We start from the raw sequence: 16,921 nt of genomic DNA, 5'->3' as shown, positions 1-16,921 counted from the left end.
GTAGCATCACCTTATCTTTGTGTAACTGTTGTCGGCCGGGTAACGATTACTTTGGCAGGATGAACAAGATAAATTACCCCAAGACCAATGCTTAACCAATCGATTGCTTCCTTCATTTGAAGGATATTTTTCTCCTTTTTTTTTCTCCCTTCTTTTTCCTTTTTCTATGGCGAAGATTGGAGCCTTATGCAAGGTTAGGGTCAAAGTTTGGTAAGAAATTGGACAAGCTATATAAGCTTGTCATCAATAGAAAGAGAGGGGAGATAAATAGGCTCAGTCAAGGAGAGCGACATTTCAGTTGTCCCTAGTAGAGTACCATATTTGGTGAAAGCGAAAATCCAACATCTGAGGCCCGACAAGAAGCCAAATTCCAAATGAAAGTATATAGGGTAAAAGGGAGATGCCGACAAGGGACGCAAAACATTGTTAGGCCATGAGTTTTTCAAGTTGGCAGTTTTAAGGTCATCAAATGGAATTCTGCTAACCAAGGTGTCGTATGCCAAGTGCTCAAGTAATCTCTTTCTGATATTCTGAACACGCGGGAAGGCAGAAACAGAAAGAAGATTGTTCATTAAGCCTCAATTGAGCATCTTCTCAAGGATGGAGAAGCGAAGGATAACTACCATTGCTTAGGAATTCCCAGGGATTACAAAAACTTAATCAATAAGATGGGCGCGACTATCTTCTCCAGGTTTTTCTTGCTTTTTCCTTCTTTTGGGTGGAACAACCTTTTCTTGCTTAACAAGTACAATAAGATGTTACTTAAATGAAAGCACTTGTTTGGTTCTCATCAAACTTTTTGTCCCATGCGCTTCCCATGTTCTTTCACTATCGTATGTAAATTTTTTTGTTAGCGTCCTCCAGTGGGAAATCCAAATATGGCTGATTAGATTTTCTGGGTCCAACCTCGACAAATGGGCTTCGGCTTGGTACTCTTCACACCCATCCTCAACTCTAATGTTCAAGTTCTTTCCAGAAAGAGCGGCCTCTGGCTCATCTGGAGTCGCAGGGTTATCAGCTCCAACAGCATTCAGTTCTGGGTGAAAATTATTTTACTCTTCAGCTCCTGAACATGGAGAGTTCCCTAGTCATGGCTCCAGACAGGCAAACAGAAAAAGAGCTCGAATGGGCCAGGGCAGTGTTAAAAGAGAGTTAAATGCTAAATTAATAATATGTAACGGAGCATATCGCCATTTCCCTTGCTCAAAATCTGTATTTTTTTAAGAAAATTAGTGATTTCATACATAGAAAAGAGTCCCAATTCTTCTGCGTCGACAAAGATCAGCCAACAAGGATAATAGAACACAAAGCACAGTTTCTGACTGGAGTGTGCTATCTCAGAAATAGCCTTTAGCTTATTCAGTGGCTCTGCCTTTTCACATTGCAAAACAGGGAGAACATAGTATAATTTGGCCGCCTTTTATAAGCACAGCATGGATAAGACAGCCGAAAGTATCTGGCGTGTCGGACCAGCAGTGACCCCTAAAAAACTAAATTCACTTCTTCAACAGCGCCGAGCTGCATTGTGCCATAATCTTCGAAGCTCTAGAGATTGAATCTGTCATGTAGAAGTTCTCCACAGCAGTGCCAAACGGAGATAAACTAATCTGTTGGTGGAACTCTGGCTTCAACGCTGCAGAAACAGTTGATTGCTCCCTCTCATCCACATGCAGTAGATTGGGGGCAACCATCCTTATGCGGGCCCTTACAGCTCCAAGGTTATCATAAGGCAGCCGGACCCCAGCCACCTCCGAAAGTGCCCGAATGATCTTCCAATCATCCCTTGCATCACCAACCGTGGGAACTGCTGGGACCGTCCACTGTGAACAACCTTCAGTGTTCTCATATGTGCCTTCTTTCTCGCTGAATGCCGCAGAAGGGAAAATGACATTGGCTCGGTGAACACTGCGGTCACCATGGTGTCCCTGATAAACTACAAATGCATCATCTGGAAGCTTTTCTAAGCTCACATCATCTGCTCCCATCAGATATAGGAATTTTGCAGATTGGATGCTGTCAGTGGGATTGGATATGAGGCCAAGGTCGAGTGCAGCAGCTTGAGCAGCATTAAGGAGTAGGACACTGAGGCCGTTCCAGTCAGGTCTTATGACTTTACCAAACTTTGCTATGGTTTCAACAGCTGAAAATATGGCATCCTTGTCCTTGCGTTCGAACAATCCAGCCCCAACTATAATGGCTGGGTTCTTCGCAGACAGTAGTGCTGAGCAAAAAGGATGACGGCCTTCAGCAATCTCAATGAGGGTCTGGGGACCTGTACCCAGATGCTGGTGGTCATAGTTGAAGTCGGATGGGGGGCCAATGTAGGCCACCTTTGCTTGAGTTGCTCTAACTGTCTTCCGTATTCTAGCATTTACCATGGGAGCTTCTACTCTTGGCTGCCATATTTAAGAAAAAGTTATACAGGATCAGCCAACAAAATTCAAAATTTTGCTGATAGGTCAATTTTCTTATTGAAAAATTGCATTTTATTAGCATATCTTAAAAGAATAAGGTAATAACAATCACAACATGTTACGAAAGCTACGAAAGCTATAGGCATTATTAAGTTCAATGGGAAAAAACAACAGAAAGAAAAAGTAGGAAAAGCAGAAAGTAGAAACAACATAAAATAGATATTTGCCCACGATTAACCATGCACAATAAATAATCCTAAGGCAATACTAACGAGCAATTCAAGGGCTTGTGCATTGTTTTCAAATGATTGCTTTTCAAGGTCCTAGATTACTTGGTAGGATATAAAAATAGGCATTGACCAAAAGCTAATATAGCAAGATAATATAAAATCAAATTTCATGAAGAGCAGCGTTGTGCAAAAAGCTGATATGGATCAGATATATTTATGTACATATGTGTAAAAAGAGGACATAGATATTAATAGAATGGGAGTGGCAAATATATCTTGGGCCAACTAACATATAGTTGACATATTTGGTAAACAGGCTAAGTTGTCTACGAAACCACTCTCGTAGAACTATAACTTTTAATTCCAGCACAAAAAGGTAAAAATGTAAATCTATAAGTTCTGACACGGGATTTTGTCTAAAGCGTGTGGTCTTGGCCCACAAATATAAATAACCTTTTTATTCTTCATACTTCTTCCATGCATGTAGTAGATAGCATGAGTGCACTTCATCTTTCTTCCATGAATCATGGGGTAAACTCTTTATGGATCATGAAGCTGTTAATATGTGAATAACAATATAACATTTCACCAGGTTCTTCCTTTCATTATTCAGAAAACCCTAATGTTAAAACTTATGGAAAACCCACATACTCATTCCAAGGTTTCAATCAAATTTAGTTTTGGAGGCACATTTGTTGATTAGAAATAGAACTCAAACTAGTAACAACCAGACCTATCAGGTTCCTTTTGATGTGACATATATGAATCCAACTATGTTGAATGGGGGGTAAAGTATTTCTCCATTCTCACATAATTCGTGTTAGTTATACATCCATATGTTCATTATTGATGGCATATTTCTTTCTTAAGCTGCATAAAGTTTGTAGATCTATTGCCATTGGGAGCCAATGTGACCAGGACATTGAGTTGGCTAATCTATTGGAGGGCTTCACGAAACGTTGAGCACATCAGATTCGGTCAGAAATCATGATGTGACTCCAAGAAAGCCATGGTGGTCGCAAAGCTCAGGAGGCTATCACTGCGATGCAGATCGCACTTGAGATGAGGCTGGGGGGAGGAGGCCGTGCTTAGATCTTCACACCAAAACCTAAAACATCATCGACGAAGAAGTCCTTTTGTCAGAGCATGTCTGGTGGGGGACCTCCAATGCCTAAGATGCCTAAGTCAGAAAGACTCCTACAGAATAGTGAAGGCATTGTAAGAGTGGCAGACTAATGATGCTGACAAATGAAATTGAGAGTCCTCTAGTATGCCCGCATCATTTCTCTACAGCTTCCATAACACCTCCAGTGTTCCTTGAAAGTCTGTTTGACTTAGGCATCGGAAGATCCCCACTAGACATCCTCCAGCTAAATGACTTCTTTGTCTGTGCTATTTTAGGTCTAATCTAGTATCGACATGAAGATCTGAGCACAGCCTCCTTCCCTTCAGCCTCATCTTGGGTGAGATTGTAATGATCCCCTTATAAGCCCAACCAAGGATTTAGGCTCCAGTGAGACGTCCCGCGGGACACCGGGACAGGATACTATCCTATGTGTCGGAAAAAAGCCATCCCGCTAACGTCCCAGCGTCCCAATCGGGATGCCTTAAAACATCTTCTGTCCCAAGTGTCGGGACAGCGGCGCATCCCATTCCATGAAAAAATCGGGACAGCCCCATCCGACGAAATTTAAAACTTTAAGCCCAACAACCACTATGCGGCTTCCTTAGAGGCACGTCACAATCTCCAGCCGACTCCGATCTGTTCAGACTTCGTTGAGCCCTCTAACAAAACAACCAGCTCAACGTCCTAATCAGATCGGCTCCTAGCGGTAACAAGATCTACGGCATTTGTGCATAAAATGGAGTGAGAAATATGATAGGTAGTTCTTATAGAATATCTATCATGCAGCAACTAATTAACCAAGGTTGATAATGCAATATGGAAGTTAACTCCTTTTTTATCACTTTAATTCTGAGCTGGTTTCTGAAAAAAGGTTTACAAGTATTGTTTTGTTGTAACACATAACATGCTTACTTTCTTTACTTACAAAATGAGTCATGATTTATTCTGATGTATTTGCATCACAATATAAGCAATATGTCTTCTCTGTATAATAAATAAAATAGGTATGATGATAGAATTTTGTTTTTTTCAGCAGTACATTTCCCGAAGAATATGCAGTGATACTCATTGTAAATTCAGTAAATTTAACAATGCATGCTTTTGTGAAGATATTGCATATGGCTATATCTTTATCTATACACAACTAAGCACAAAAATGGACTGCAAAATCAGATAGAACTGGCTGAAGGGACAGATTATCATCACCCGTCCCTTCCTCCGATCCATTTATTGACCTACACCATCATAGCAAATGATTCAATGCTTAACAATTACTAAATTCCCAATTATCAATTTGTTAGATACCGTGTGTTTTGATTTTGTAAATCTCTTTCACAGCCGAAGTTCACATGGTCGTGAACCACTTCCAATGAAATTTTAATTTCTATTAGCATATTTTTTAAAATAGCCATGCTGCACAGAAAGAACATATTGTAACCAAAAAGTAAATCTCTGAAACTGTTCCCCATGTGGTTTGAAGGATTGGCATGGTCTAAAGGGTTGGCTTTGATCACAGTAGGGACGTTGCGCCCTGAGGTGGGCACGATGCACACAACCTGCCCGCACAGGACACACATCCCACATATGCAGGACACAGGTCCCATCAGGCCAGGACCTGGCCTGCACTGTGCCATGAACTATAACCACCAGGCATGGAGCAACAGTCACAGGCTGAGGGCAGAGCTCAACTGGTGTGCAACTGCAGCCATGAAGGAAAACTACAAGGGCCTTGACGACAGATGTGAAGCTGGGAAAAAGCTCAACTAGACCAACACCAGCTGCTGATCTTTCAGCGTGCAGCCATGAAGAACAAATGCAGGATAGTATCAAGATCTACCTTTATACATTTAAGGTGCAAAAAGATTACTTTTTTTTCAGATTATAAACATAAAGGACTACAATTGTCATTTCATACACTCCTAGAAGGCATGAGCAGTTCGAAGGGACACAAAGGCATTCAATAAACAATGATAAATTCAATATTTTCTAATTACTTCTTTTCTCCTTTTTCTGCGGAGAAAAAGGAAATCTAAAATGTGGATCAAGGCCCCATTTATTTTTCTGCAGCGGACTTCTAAAATATGGGTCAAGGGCCCATTTATCCCAAAACTTATCCTAAAATTTACTATTTCATGCAAAGAAAAAGTTTGTAGACTAGAGCATTTAACCAAAAAAGGCAACCAGTTAACTAAACACTATTCAGAAAGATGCAACATACACACATTCACGCACATACACAGAGAGAGAGAGAGAGGAGGAGGGGAGGGAGGGAGGTAGGAAGAGAGTTTCAATCACAAGTACAATACCTGAGTACCAACCAAGAGGAAACAATCTGCCTTTTCAAGACCAGCAATACTTGTGTTCAGAAGGTAACCAGAGCGTAGGTCTGCTTGAGGACTTAAGCCATTCCCTTCGCATAATACTTTATTTGAACCCATTTTGTTCAAGAAATCTTTCAGTGCCATCATTGATTCAGCATCAGAAAGCTGGCCAGCAATTCCAACAATTTCCTCAGGTTTAACTTGATATGCAACCTCAGCAACCACAGCAAGGGCATCGCGCCAAGTTACTGCCTTAAATCGTCCATCAGGACCACGAATCATAGGGTCACTTAATCTTTGTCTCTTAAGGCCATCATAACAAAATCGCGTTTTGTCAGATATCCATTCCTCATTAATATCCTGCAAAACCAAAATGGTTCACTGAGAAAGGCAACCTTGATTGATATTTTCAGTTGAAGCATAACACAGAAACCTTGTAACACTAAGACTGCCTTGTTCAAGAGTCACAGAATGAACTGTACTACCTACACCAGCTAAATTATAAGCTTCAGGAAATCATAATCATTTGAAATTCAACACATAGGAAGGTGGAAGATGGCAAGGGGGATTGTCCCATAAAAAAGTCTTTCTCAAAACAGATAAAACAAAAATCAAGTAATGACATTAAACGGTTTCAAAATCAAGACCTCACTGAAGAAAGCAGTTTCCTGTATACTAACAAGATTGCAGTATAAAGTTTTAACAGCACACAGATGCCCAATTTGATACATTAATAATGACCAGAAGTTGGCCTCATTCCGGTGCCAACTTACTGCAAGACCTTTCCATACTCATCTGGTGCTTGAGCAAAGCCATATTAGTCTGTCATGGTCCATCCAATCGCTGAAAATGGAACTTTCAGGACAGACAAAGGCACATTTTCTCATTTGTCTAACTCAATTCTTCTATCCAAATAAGACAGTTTATGCAGTAGGATCATCTCATACCACTAATGCTAGGCTTGATTTAATTAAGCTCAAAAACATTTCCTGATTCCTGCAATGCTTTCATATGTTTTCTAGACTCAGTTCCATCAAGAGCACAAAGCACCTCCATCATTTCCTGATATCAGATTTTGCAATGGTCAATATAAACATCTCCCCTACAGACGGAAGTCAGGGAGATCCATCTCTTCTTGCCAAACTGGTCGCTTGCCAATAAAGAGATGGAGAACCTATCTGTGAAGGAGAGGAGGGGGGGGCTGGAGGGGTAAGGTTGTTAAGAGAGGAAGAAAATATTTTTGCTATGTCAATGCAGAATCAAAAGACAACTTTTACAGGAGGCAGGCAGCATGTTCAAGTACCAATCAGACTATGAAATTTGTAAAGTAAGATTATGTTAAGTTGTAAAAACAAAGAAAGAGAAATTTAGTTTGAGTTTGCTAGTCAACCAAGCTTCCACTTAGAAAGTAATTAGACTCTGAAAGCATTCCACTTAATGACAAAAAAAAAACCTTCAAAGTTAAATTATTTAGTCTAACTACGAAAAGGTTCCTTGATGAGTTCTCTGCCAGGATCATATTATGCGCCCAAACAACTATGGGACATCAAAGAACCAAGCTAGCTTGGCTCATCTCGAGCTGAGACCGAACTCAGATCTTGGACTCATAACCGGAAACCAAGCTTATATCTGGCTTGGTTAGAAGTAGCTTGTATCAAGCTTGCGGAGTAGGCTAACTATAGGCTTACATTTACTTATATTTATTTACATATGACGAGTTGAAAAACTAGCATTGGCTTTGTAACAACTTAGACTTTTCATATGCATGGAACTATATTAAATTATCCAATGGATTAGATTATGGAGGACACTACACCTAAAATTGTCTCTTGTGCTGATGTTTCAATAACCTTCTTCATCTATAAACTTTCCAACTTTAAAGAAAATTTAGAGAGCTGCTCCAGATTGCACAAGCTCAATCTCTTCCAATAATGCAAGTCGCTACCTGACAATTGGTTCTCTAGGTTCCAGATAAGCCTGCACTTAGTAATCAGAAACTTCAAATTATGGTACCACACCCACTTGGAAGCTCATCCCTGGACCTGTTTCTTAAGCATTTTGATTGTCTAAATATTTTTTAAGAGAATCAGTTCCCTATACCCACACCTTAATCCATTGCTACGCCTGTTCTAACTTCTGGTAAGGGTCCACTTGTGCCCAAAGTTGCCTTGGCCAACAACTCAGAATGATTCTTACAGGACTGATAGCAAGTTGACAAGTGGTCTTGCTGAACACACTCATCAATCCTTCTCAGCTAAAAGTTATGTTCCATGGTTGACCCTAATTGGTGGCAAAGGCCTGGAAGATGATGATACTGGCTCACTGACTTTGAAATATATCCATACAGAATCCAGACCAAGTATGCTGAATCTTAGATGTACACTTCTGCACCAAGCCTAAATCCAACATAATCCAAAGAACCAAATTGAACTTGAGTCAAGAAAATCTGAAAGAGCTGAAGCAAGCAAATCCCAACTCTTAGGACTTCAATTCAAACTCTAGCTGTGCAAAGCTTTTAAAATCAACTAAACTTCTTGGAAACTGCTAACTTAAAGATCCACATAGTTCATGCAGTTGTCAATCCAAAGGCAGGCATATTATGCTAATCAAGCCAAGGCTAGCTTGACATGAGTTCTATTGGTCAAATGGATCTATGCTAGCACTCAAGTACTAGCACCAGCCAAATGATGTTAGTGGACTGGGCTCAATCTTGGCTGGAAGTAAACTATAATCTTGCAAGCAGAGTAAGCAAAATCTTTTATTGGACTCCCTAAACAGAGATTTTTAAAAGAGTTCAAACATGGTGCATGATGTGGTGATGTCTCTCTAGCAGTTATATGATTTGTCGTGTCAACAGGATTTAGGAGTAGGATTATGAAATACTGATCAGCGGTGACTGAGATAGAGCAGCAGTCATATGGGGGAAGAAGTGCGAGGAAGAAGCAACTAGTTTAGGAGGCTACAGCCACTAAGTGGTGACAGTATGAGGAAGATACTAACATTATGAGTGGTGTATATATACGTGGAATCAACCTCACAGATGTAAAAGATGTTCAGTGGAGAACAATGATTTCCAGCTAATATCATGATGTCAGGAACCTAAAGAGGTGTAGAAATGTCACATCACAGTAATTTAAAGAAACTTTTGCATGGTGGCTAAACTAAGACATACACTTTCAGAGGCCAAGGCCCCATATGTACTACACTATCATACTACATAACAATTAAGCTGTGCCAAAATATAATGCAACCATAAATATTTAAGGCAGCTGCAGCAGCTCATGTACATGAGAATATAGTTGCAAAAAATACAATGTAAAACATAAAAAATATATTTCTTTGATCCTTAGAAGGGAAATGCTGAATGTTTTAGATCATGAACCATGTATTCATTTTTCAAAAACATATATGCATGTTTAAATTCGAACAACCACATATTCATTTCGGTGAAAATAAGATTTTGGAAACGGTTTTCTAATTATTTAAGGAACTCATATGGACCTAAATTTATCTGTTTAGAAAGCATTTCACCAATTAATACTTATTTTATTAGAGAGTTCTCAGAAACATTTGCAGTCATTAAAATGGCTTGCACTGCAACCATTTGCAATCATTAAAACTGCAACACTGGAAAGAGAAGCTTCAGATCAAGTACATAATTATACAAATAACTAATATATAATTCACAACAAGAAAACATATATTGCATTCGAAAAATGGCAAAGGAAGAAAACCTCATTCAGACGTGGAAGGATGCGCATGACTTCAGGACCTCTACAATCGATTCTTATGTTTGACCCAACTGCATCAGTGACATCAATACTCTCCGTACCCTTTAACTCCCAGTTTCTAGCTTTGAAAGCAAATGGTTTAGAAGTGAGAGCTCCCACCGGGCAGATATCTATCACATTTCCAGAGAGCTCGCTTGTCATAAGTTTCTCTACATATGTCCCAATTTCCTCTCCACTACCACGACCTAGCATGCCAAGGTCCTGAACACCAGCTATCTCAGTAGCAAATCTCACACACCTGCGATAGGTAATAAAACTTTTGTCAAGACTACTATATAGCTAAAAAAAAAATTAACACTTTCACACCTGAGCATCAAAACAGAGGTAGTGACACAAGCAAACCCTTTAGAATTAACATATCTAGCTGTCTGATATAGTAAAATAACCTTGATAAATTAAAATGCAAATCAAAATAATTAAAAGTTCATCTGAGTATCAAGATAGCATTGACAAAATGTATTACCTTGTGCATTGGATGCATCGAGTCATCACCGTCTTCACCAAAGGGCCCAAGTTCTTATCAACAACCGACCTTTTCATCTCCGTGAACCGACCACGGTCGGACCCAAAGGCCATCGACTGGTCCTGAAGGTCGCACTCCCCTCCCTGATCACAGATCGGACAATCCAGCGGATGGTTCATCAGCAGGAACTCCATCACCCCTTCCCTCGCCTTCTTGGCCACCGGTGTATTCGTCTTAATCTTCATCCCTGCAATCCGGGAAAAAAAAATCAATAAATTAAACAAACTCAAGCGGGGTAAAAGACCTGGATCGAATGGAAGTGGAAGAAAAATGAGACATTTTCGGACCTGGAAGGGCCGGCATGGCACAAGAAGCGACGGGCTTGGGAGACTTCTCGACCTCGACGAGGCACATGCGGCAGTTTCCAGCGATCGAGAGGCGGCTGTGGTAGCAGAAACGGGGGATGTCGACGCCGGCGACCTCGCAGGCCTGGAGGACGGTCATGCCCTTGGGGATCTTGACAGGGTACCCATCAACGAAGACCTCGACGGCGTCGTCGGGCTTGAGGAAGTGAATCCGAGCTCCGCCGACAGGCGTCCGCGGCGCCGGTGCTTCCTCCGCCGCCACCTCGGCGGAGGACTCGGGCTTTTGGAGATCCGGGGTGGAGGAGATGTACCGGAATGAGGTAGGGTTTTTGGGGGACGGAAGCCTAAGGCGAGAGAGGTTGGACTGGAGAAAGGGCTTGGAGCGCCGGAGAGCTCGGAGAATGTATCCCATCTCTCCAATCTCTCACTCTCTCGGTGTACGTTCCGATCTCTCGGCGGCGATGGGTAAAGAGAGGGCGTGTGGATGTCGAAGGATTCCGGGTCGAGTCACCGCCCGTGAGCTTGCTCGCGGGATAAGACGGTTGGCGCAGCTTTGATCTGAGGCCAAGGATGACGTAGGTATCGCTGAAGATGATTTTATCTCTATATATGGTATCGAGTATAGAGTTTCTGTTTGTAAAGTTTTTAACCCTCACCCAAAAAAAAAAAAAAATAATAATAATAATAAAACATCTATTATTTGGTAACTGAGGTATGCTAGAATTTTAATTTCTCTTTGGTTACCGAATTGAAAATAGAGATACATGCCAACCTGCATGGTCAAGACATTAGTCAGGATGATGAAATCCGTGAATGCTTTCAGAGGTTTTTCTCCAACAAATGGAACCCGACCGGTGCTAATCACAACTTCAGTCCGCCAGCCTCCTTTCCTCAATTATCTAACAATGACAATGCTCGATTGATTGCACCAGTCACTGAAGATGAACTCAAGGATGTACTGAGTAGTCTTGGCATGAAAAAGTCACCGGCACCTGATGGCTTTCCTGCGCTATTCTTCAAGTCGTTCTGGCAGATCGTGCGCAGGGATGTGCTGGCTGCTGTCACAGAGGTTCTCAATTCTTGCTCTATGCTGGAAGATTGGAAGTCCACATTCATTGTCCTACTGCCCAAGAAAAATAATCCGAAGCACTTAAACTGGACATAGACAGGGATTATCTACTCTCTGTATTGCAGCTGATGAACTTTCACCCGACTTTCATTGCATGGATTGCAGCTTGTATAACAAAACCCAAATTCGCAGTCTTGGTGAACGGTGCTCCATTCGAATGGTTTCATTATTCAGTTGGGTCATAGACAGGGATGCCCATTGTCACCTTTCCTGTTTGTTCTGGTATTCGAGATGCTAACTCGCATGCTCCATCAATCTGTACATCGAGGGAGGTTGCAAACTTATTATCCCAGGACAGGGGGACCTATGATATCCCATGTCATGTTTGCGGATGATCTGCTTCTTGTCGCCAAAGCAACAGTTCAGAATGCCAGAATTTTGAAAGGCATTATGACTAGCTTTTGTGATCCATCGGGGCAATGTGTGAATGTACAAAAATCTCATTGAGTCTTCAGCCCATCAACTGATAGAACTATTCGTGGAATGATAACTAATCTATTGCATATTCAACCAAAATCAGTCGCTCTGAAGTATCTGGGTGTTCCCCTGAGCGGATCTAGACTGAAAAGCTCTGACTTCAATTTCATCATTGAGAAAATTATTGGTCGAATGGCCGGATGGAAGTGGAAATTCTTATCCCAAGCCGATCGCTCTACCCTCCTTCAGTCTGTTCTCACATCTATCTCTCTTCACCTCCTAGCGCATTGTGTTACTCCTGTTGGGGTGTTGGACAAAATTTAGAAATACTTTATGTTGGGATATACCGACCGACACCTTCTACGCCGATTCACCTTCGGGCCTGTCTGACCGACACCCGACTCTACCAACCGCACCGACCAACGACTGCCGACAGTAGCTGCCGACATTATCCGACTAAAGGAGTCTCGATCGGGCAGACCCATTCTGTTCCCGATTAGCCGAGCGGCGGAGCTCAGATTACCAACTCACCGTCGAACGAGGGTGGTAGCTGACATCTGACTCCCGCAATGCGCCAGACCGGCCGACGGTGTCTCCGAGGCTTCACCCGACGTCCCCAAGTCGAATACCGACGTATGGTCGGTCAGCTCCCCCAAACGCCGTACGACTGCTATGGGCTGCTGTCCTGACAAGGACATGCGGCGTGGCCGTCCTAGGGACATCGTCCTACCAAGGACATAGGTCAACCCCAGTGATTTGACAGCCCACGATGACTTGACAATCCGCGGTGATTCTGACAGCCTCCGACGATTTGACAACTCTCCAGTTGTCTGCACCATTAATGGCAGCACCACGTCGCGTCCTACTATAAAACGGAGAAGGCAACAGTGTTAAAGGGAGGTTCTTTCTAAGCTCCTGAGCTCTCTCTCTCCCTCTGGCTCTCTCCCGCTGACCCCCTGATTCTTTTAAACTGTTGCCTAGTCTCCTCTCTGACTTGACCGTCGGAGGGTCTCCGTCGGAGGCATCTTCGGTCAGTGTGGACTTCTCTTACAGGTGCTCGTTCTCGGTGACCAGACGACGAGGAGATTGGCCGCAACAGGTTTGGCGCGCCAGGTAGGGGGAATCATGACCTCCACAGAGCTTGAAAAATTCTTTCGAGATGACAAGAACCAGGGCTCAGCGATCGAGAGCCACCGGATCGGCGAGGCACTCTTCCCACCAGGAAGAGGCCTCTCCCCCACCCTCCATGGTGGAACCCAGCTCTCCGCATCCTGTGGTGACCATGGAGGTGCAGATCGCGGTGATCGTGCGGCAGATGACTGTGCTGACGGATGCAGTCAAGAGTCTTCAACAACAACCAACTCGGTTGCCGCACTCGCCGGCGGAGCAACTGGCGGTGCACCCGATGCCGTCCAGAAGCAGCCGCCGACGCCCGTGTCGATCTCCGTCTCCTTCCCAGGAGCAGCCATCTCAGCATTCCCATCGAGAAGGGGAGAGGCGGTCACGGCATGACACCCACCGGTCCCGGCGTCCCTCTCCTTCCCAGCTGGAGCGAGCGAGGAAGGAGAAGCGGTCGTGGACACCGTCTGCCTCCCTCTCAGATTCATCGGGAGACTCGACCCCTGGGGTCTCCCAACACCGACGGATCAACGACTACGTACGTAGGTTCGAAGAAATCGACTGTCGGCTCGCCCAGCTCCAAGTGGACGGACAGAAGTCTTCGAACGACGTCGACTTCCAGACCGCCCAACCTCTCTCTCGACTGATCCTCGATGAGCCGATTCCTAGTCGGTTCAAGATGCCCCATGTGGAGCCTTACGATGGCTCCACCGATTCAGTTGACCATCTAGAGAGCTACAAGGCTCTCATAATGATCCAAGGGGCAACCGATGCCCTCCTCTGCATCGGCTTCCCTGCCATCCTTCGCAAAGCTGCCAGGGTCTAGTACTTCGACCTCCGCTCAAGAAGTATTCACTCCTTCGGGCAGCTCGAGCACTCTTTCGTGACCCATTTCAGCACCAGTCGGAAGCCGTCACGAATCTCGGACAGCCTTTTCTCCCTCAAGCAGGGAGAAAATGAGACGCTCCGACACTTAATGACGTGATTCAACGCGGCCACGCTTGAGGTTCGGGACCTCAACGAAGACATGGCTACTCAGCCATGAAGAGGGGGCTGAGGGGGTCCCGATTTACATACTCCTTGGACAAGACCCTCCCTCAGACATATGCCGAACTGCTGGAGCGAGCGTACAAATACATACGCACAGACGAAGGAGCTTCCGACCGGCGCCTAACCGAGACCAAGGGCTCGAAGGAGAAGCAAAGAAAAGGTCGGGCTCCTGCCGAGCCTAGCGGGCCCCCGACCGACAAACAAGCCTCGCCCCGACGACAGAGCCCGAGATCGCCCCAGTGACAGAGCCCGAGATCGCCCCGATGGTGGAGTCCGAGGCTGATGCGTTGCAGGTATGACTCCTATACTCCTCTCTCTGCTCCTCATGCGCAGATTTTGATGGAGATCGAAGGAGAAGAATATTTGCGACGGCCTCCGCCTTTGAAGGCAAAGGGCCTCGACCGGCGAAAATACTGCCGATTTCATCAGGACCACGGTCACAACACCGAACAGTGCATCCAACTCAAGGATGAAATCGAGGTCCTCATACGTCGAGGGTATCTCAAAAAATTTTGAAGGAGCCCACCGACTCAACCCATCCCCGACCGACGACCCCAACCGACTGAAGAGGCAGCGAATAACTAGCCCACGGTCGAGGTCATCAACATGATCTCCAAATGATTGGACTGAGGGATGACTGCTGGAGGGGAGTCGACGAAGAAGCTGCGCCAAGATGATGTAATTACTTTTACAGACAAAGATGCTCGGAGAATCCAAACTCCCCATGACGACGCTGTTGTTGTCTCGGCAACAATAGTAAATTATGATGTAAGAAGGATCCTTGTTGATAATGAAAGTTCGACTAATATTTTGTTCTACTCGACCTTCTCCCGAATGCGACTGTCGGTTGATCGGCTCAAGAGAGTCTCTGCACCCCTAGTAGGTTTCGTTGGAGATGCTGTCACGGTGGAAGGAGAAATTACTCTTCCCGTGACAGCTGGAACTGAACCACGACATAGCACTGTCCACCTAATCTTTGCGGTCGTTCAAGTACCTTCGGCCTACAACGCCATACTCGGAAGACCCGGACTAAACGTCCTCAGAGCGGTAGTCTCGACGTACCACCTGCTGGTTCGATTCCCGATCAAAAATGGAGTCGGAGAGATGCACGGGGATCAACAGCTCGCTCGATGATGCTTTCAAATCTCTGCTCGAAGCAGCGAATCGAAGAACTCCCTGATGGTTGACAAGTTGGACCAACGGGGAGAGAAAGAATGGGGCGAACCGACCGAACAGCTGATTTCCATCCCAATAGCAGAGAATCCCGAACGAGTGGTCTGGATCGAATCCCAATTATCCGACCCTGAGCAGCGACAGCTGATAGAACTATTGAAGGCCAATGCCGACGTATTCGCTTTGTCGGCAGCGGATATGTCCAGCATCCCTCCGAAGATGATGACTCACCGACTCAACATCGACCCTAGAGTGAGGCCGGTGAGGCAGAAGAAGCGGTTTTTTATTCTCGAAAGATAGAAGGCCATCGACGAGGAAGTGGACAAGCTACTCGAGATGGGCTTCATCAGAAAAACCACATACCCCGACTGGCTCGCCAATGTTGTCATGGTGAAAAAAGCTAACGGGAGGTGGAGGATCTGCATCGACTATACCAACCTGAATCGTGCATGTCCGAAGGACAACTTTTCACTTTCGAAAATTGATCAGCTGATAGACGCGACATCCAGCCATCGACTGCTCAGCTTCATGGATGCCTTCGTCAGATATAATCAGATCCGGATGGCATCCGAAGATGATGAGCATACAGCCTTCGTGACCGCTAAGGGCCTTTACTGCTATAGAGTAATGTCCTTCGGACTGAAAAATATCGGAGCCACCTACCAGAGACTCATCAATAAGGTCTTCAAAGATCAAATCGGACGCAACATGGAGGTATACATGGATGACATGCTGGTGAAGAGCGCGCAGACTTCAGATCATGTCCAAGATCTTGAAGAAATTTTTTGCACTCTTCGACAACACCGGATGAGGCTGAATCCGACTAAGTGCGCCTTCGGGGTGACTTCAGAGAAGTTCCTCGGGTTCCTCGTTTCTCAACGAGGAATTGAGGCCAATCTTGAGAAGATAAAGGCGATCATCGACATGCGACACTCGGACATCAAAAAGGAGGTACAGCAGCTTAACGGAAGGATCATCACGCTCAGCCGATTCATCTCTCGATCGGTTGAGAGATGCCTCCCGTTCTTCAAAATGCTGAGGCAGACGAAAGACTTTACTTGGCCGGACGAGTGCCAACAGGCCTTCGAGGATCTGAAGAGATATTTGACCTCCCCGCCGCTGCTTGTAAAGCCAGAAGTCGGAGAAATGTTGTACCTCTACTTGGCAACCTTCCCAGAGGCGGTTAGCTCGGTGCTTGTCCGAGAGAACGAGAGCCGAATTCACCAGCCCATATACTACACTGGCAAAGTGCTCCACGAAGCTGAAGCTCGATATTCAAAGGCAGAGAAAATGATATTCGCCTTGATTGTGTCTGCACAGCGA

General features: G+C 44.5%; 1 protein-coding gene across 1 annotated transcript; it reads right to left on the bottom strand.

The window, feature by feature from the left end:
- Nucleotides 1-1,199: 1,199 nt before the first annotated feature.
- LOC105048484 (NADH dehydrogenase [ubiquinone] iron-sulfur protein 1, mitochondrial) lies at nucleotides 1,200-11,254 on the bottom strand. Its single transcript, XM_010927795.4, has 5 exons — nucleotides 10,693-11,254; nucleotides 10,346-10,592; nucleotides 9,826-10,120; nucleotides 6,077-6,451; nucleotides 1,200-2,396 (listed from the first exon to the last, which is right to left on the bottom strand). Exons 1-5 carry the CDS (start codon nucleotides 11,120-11,122, stop codon nucleotides 1,497-1,499), a joined length of 2,247 nt encoding a protein of 748 aa, XP_010926097.1. The 5' UTR covers nucleotides 11,123-11,254; the 3' UTR covers nucleotides 1,200-1,496.
- Between the last annotated feature and the right edge of the window lie 5,667 nt (nucleotides 11,255-16,921).

This window comes from Elaeis guineensis, chromosome 7, assembly GCF_000442705.2.
Source record: "Elaeis guineensis isolate ETL-2024a chromosome 7, EG11, whole genome shotgun sequence".
In the NCBI taxonomy this organism is placed as follows: domain Eukaryota; kingdom Viridiplantae; phylum Streptophyta; class Magnoliopsida; order Arecales; family Arecaceae; genus Elaeis; species Elaeis guineensis.
This window is presented reverse-complemented; position numbering and strand designations above follow the sequence as displayed.

What these genes read in the sequence shown, in the direction of transcription:
- LOC105048484 (XM_010927795.4), bottom strand. Translation starts at nt 11,122, where the DNA reads ATGGGATACATTCTCCGAGCTCTCCGGCGCTCCAAGCCCTTTCTCCAG. An exon ending in TCCTTCCACGTCTGAATGAG is followed by an intron (nt 6,452 to 9,825) that starts GTTTTCTTCCTT and finishes TTGGTTTTGCAG; the next exon opens with GATATTAATGAGGAATGGAT. An exon ending in TCCTCTTGGTTGGTACTCAG is followed by an intron (nt 2,397 to 6,076) that starts GTATTGTACTTG and finishes TAAATATGGCAG; the next exon opens with CCAAGAGTAGAAGCTCCCAT.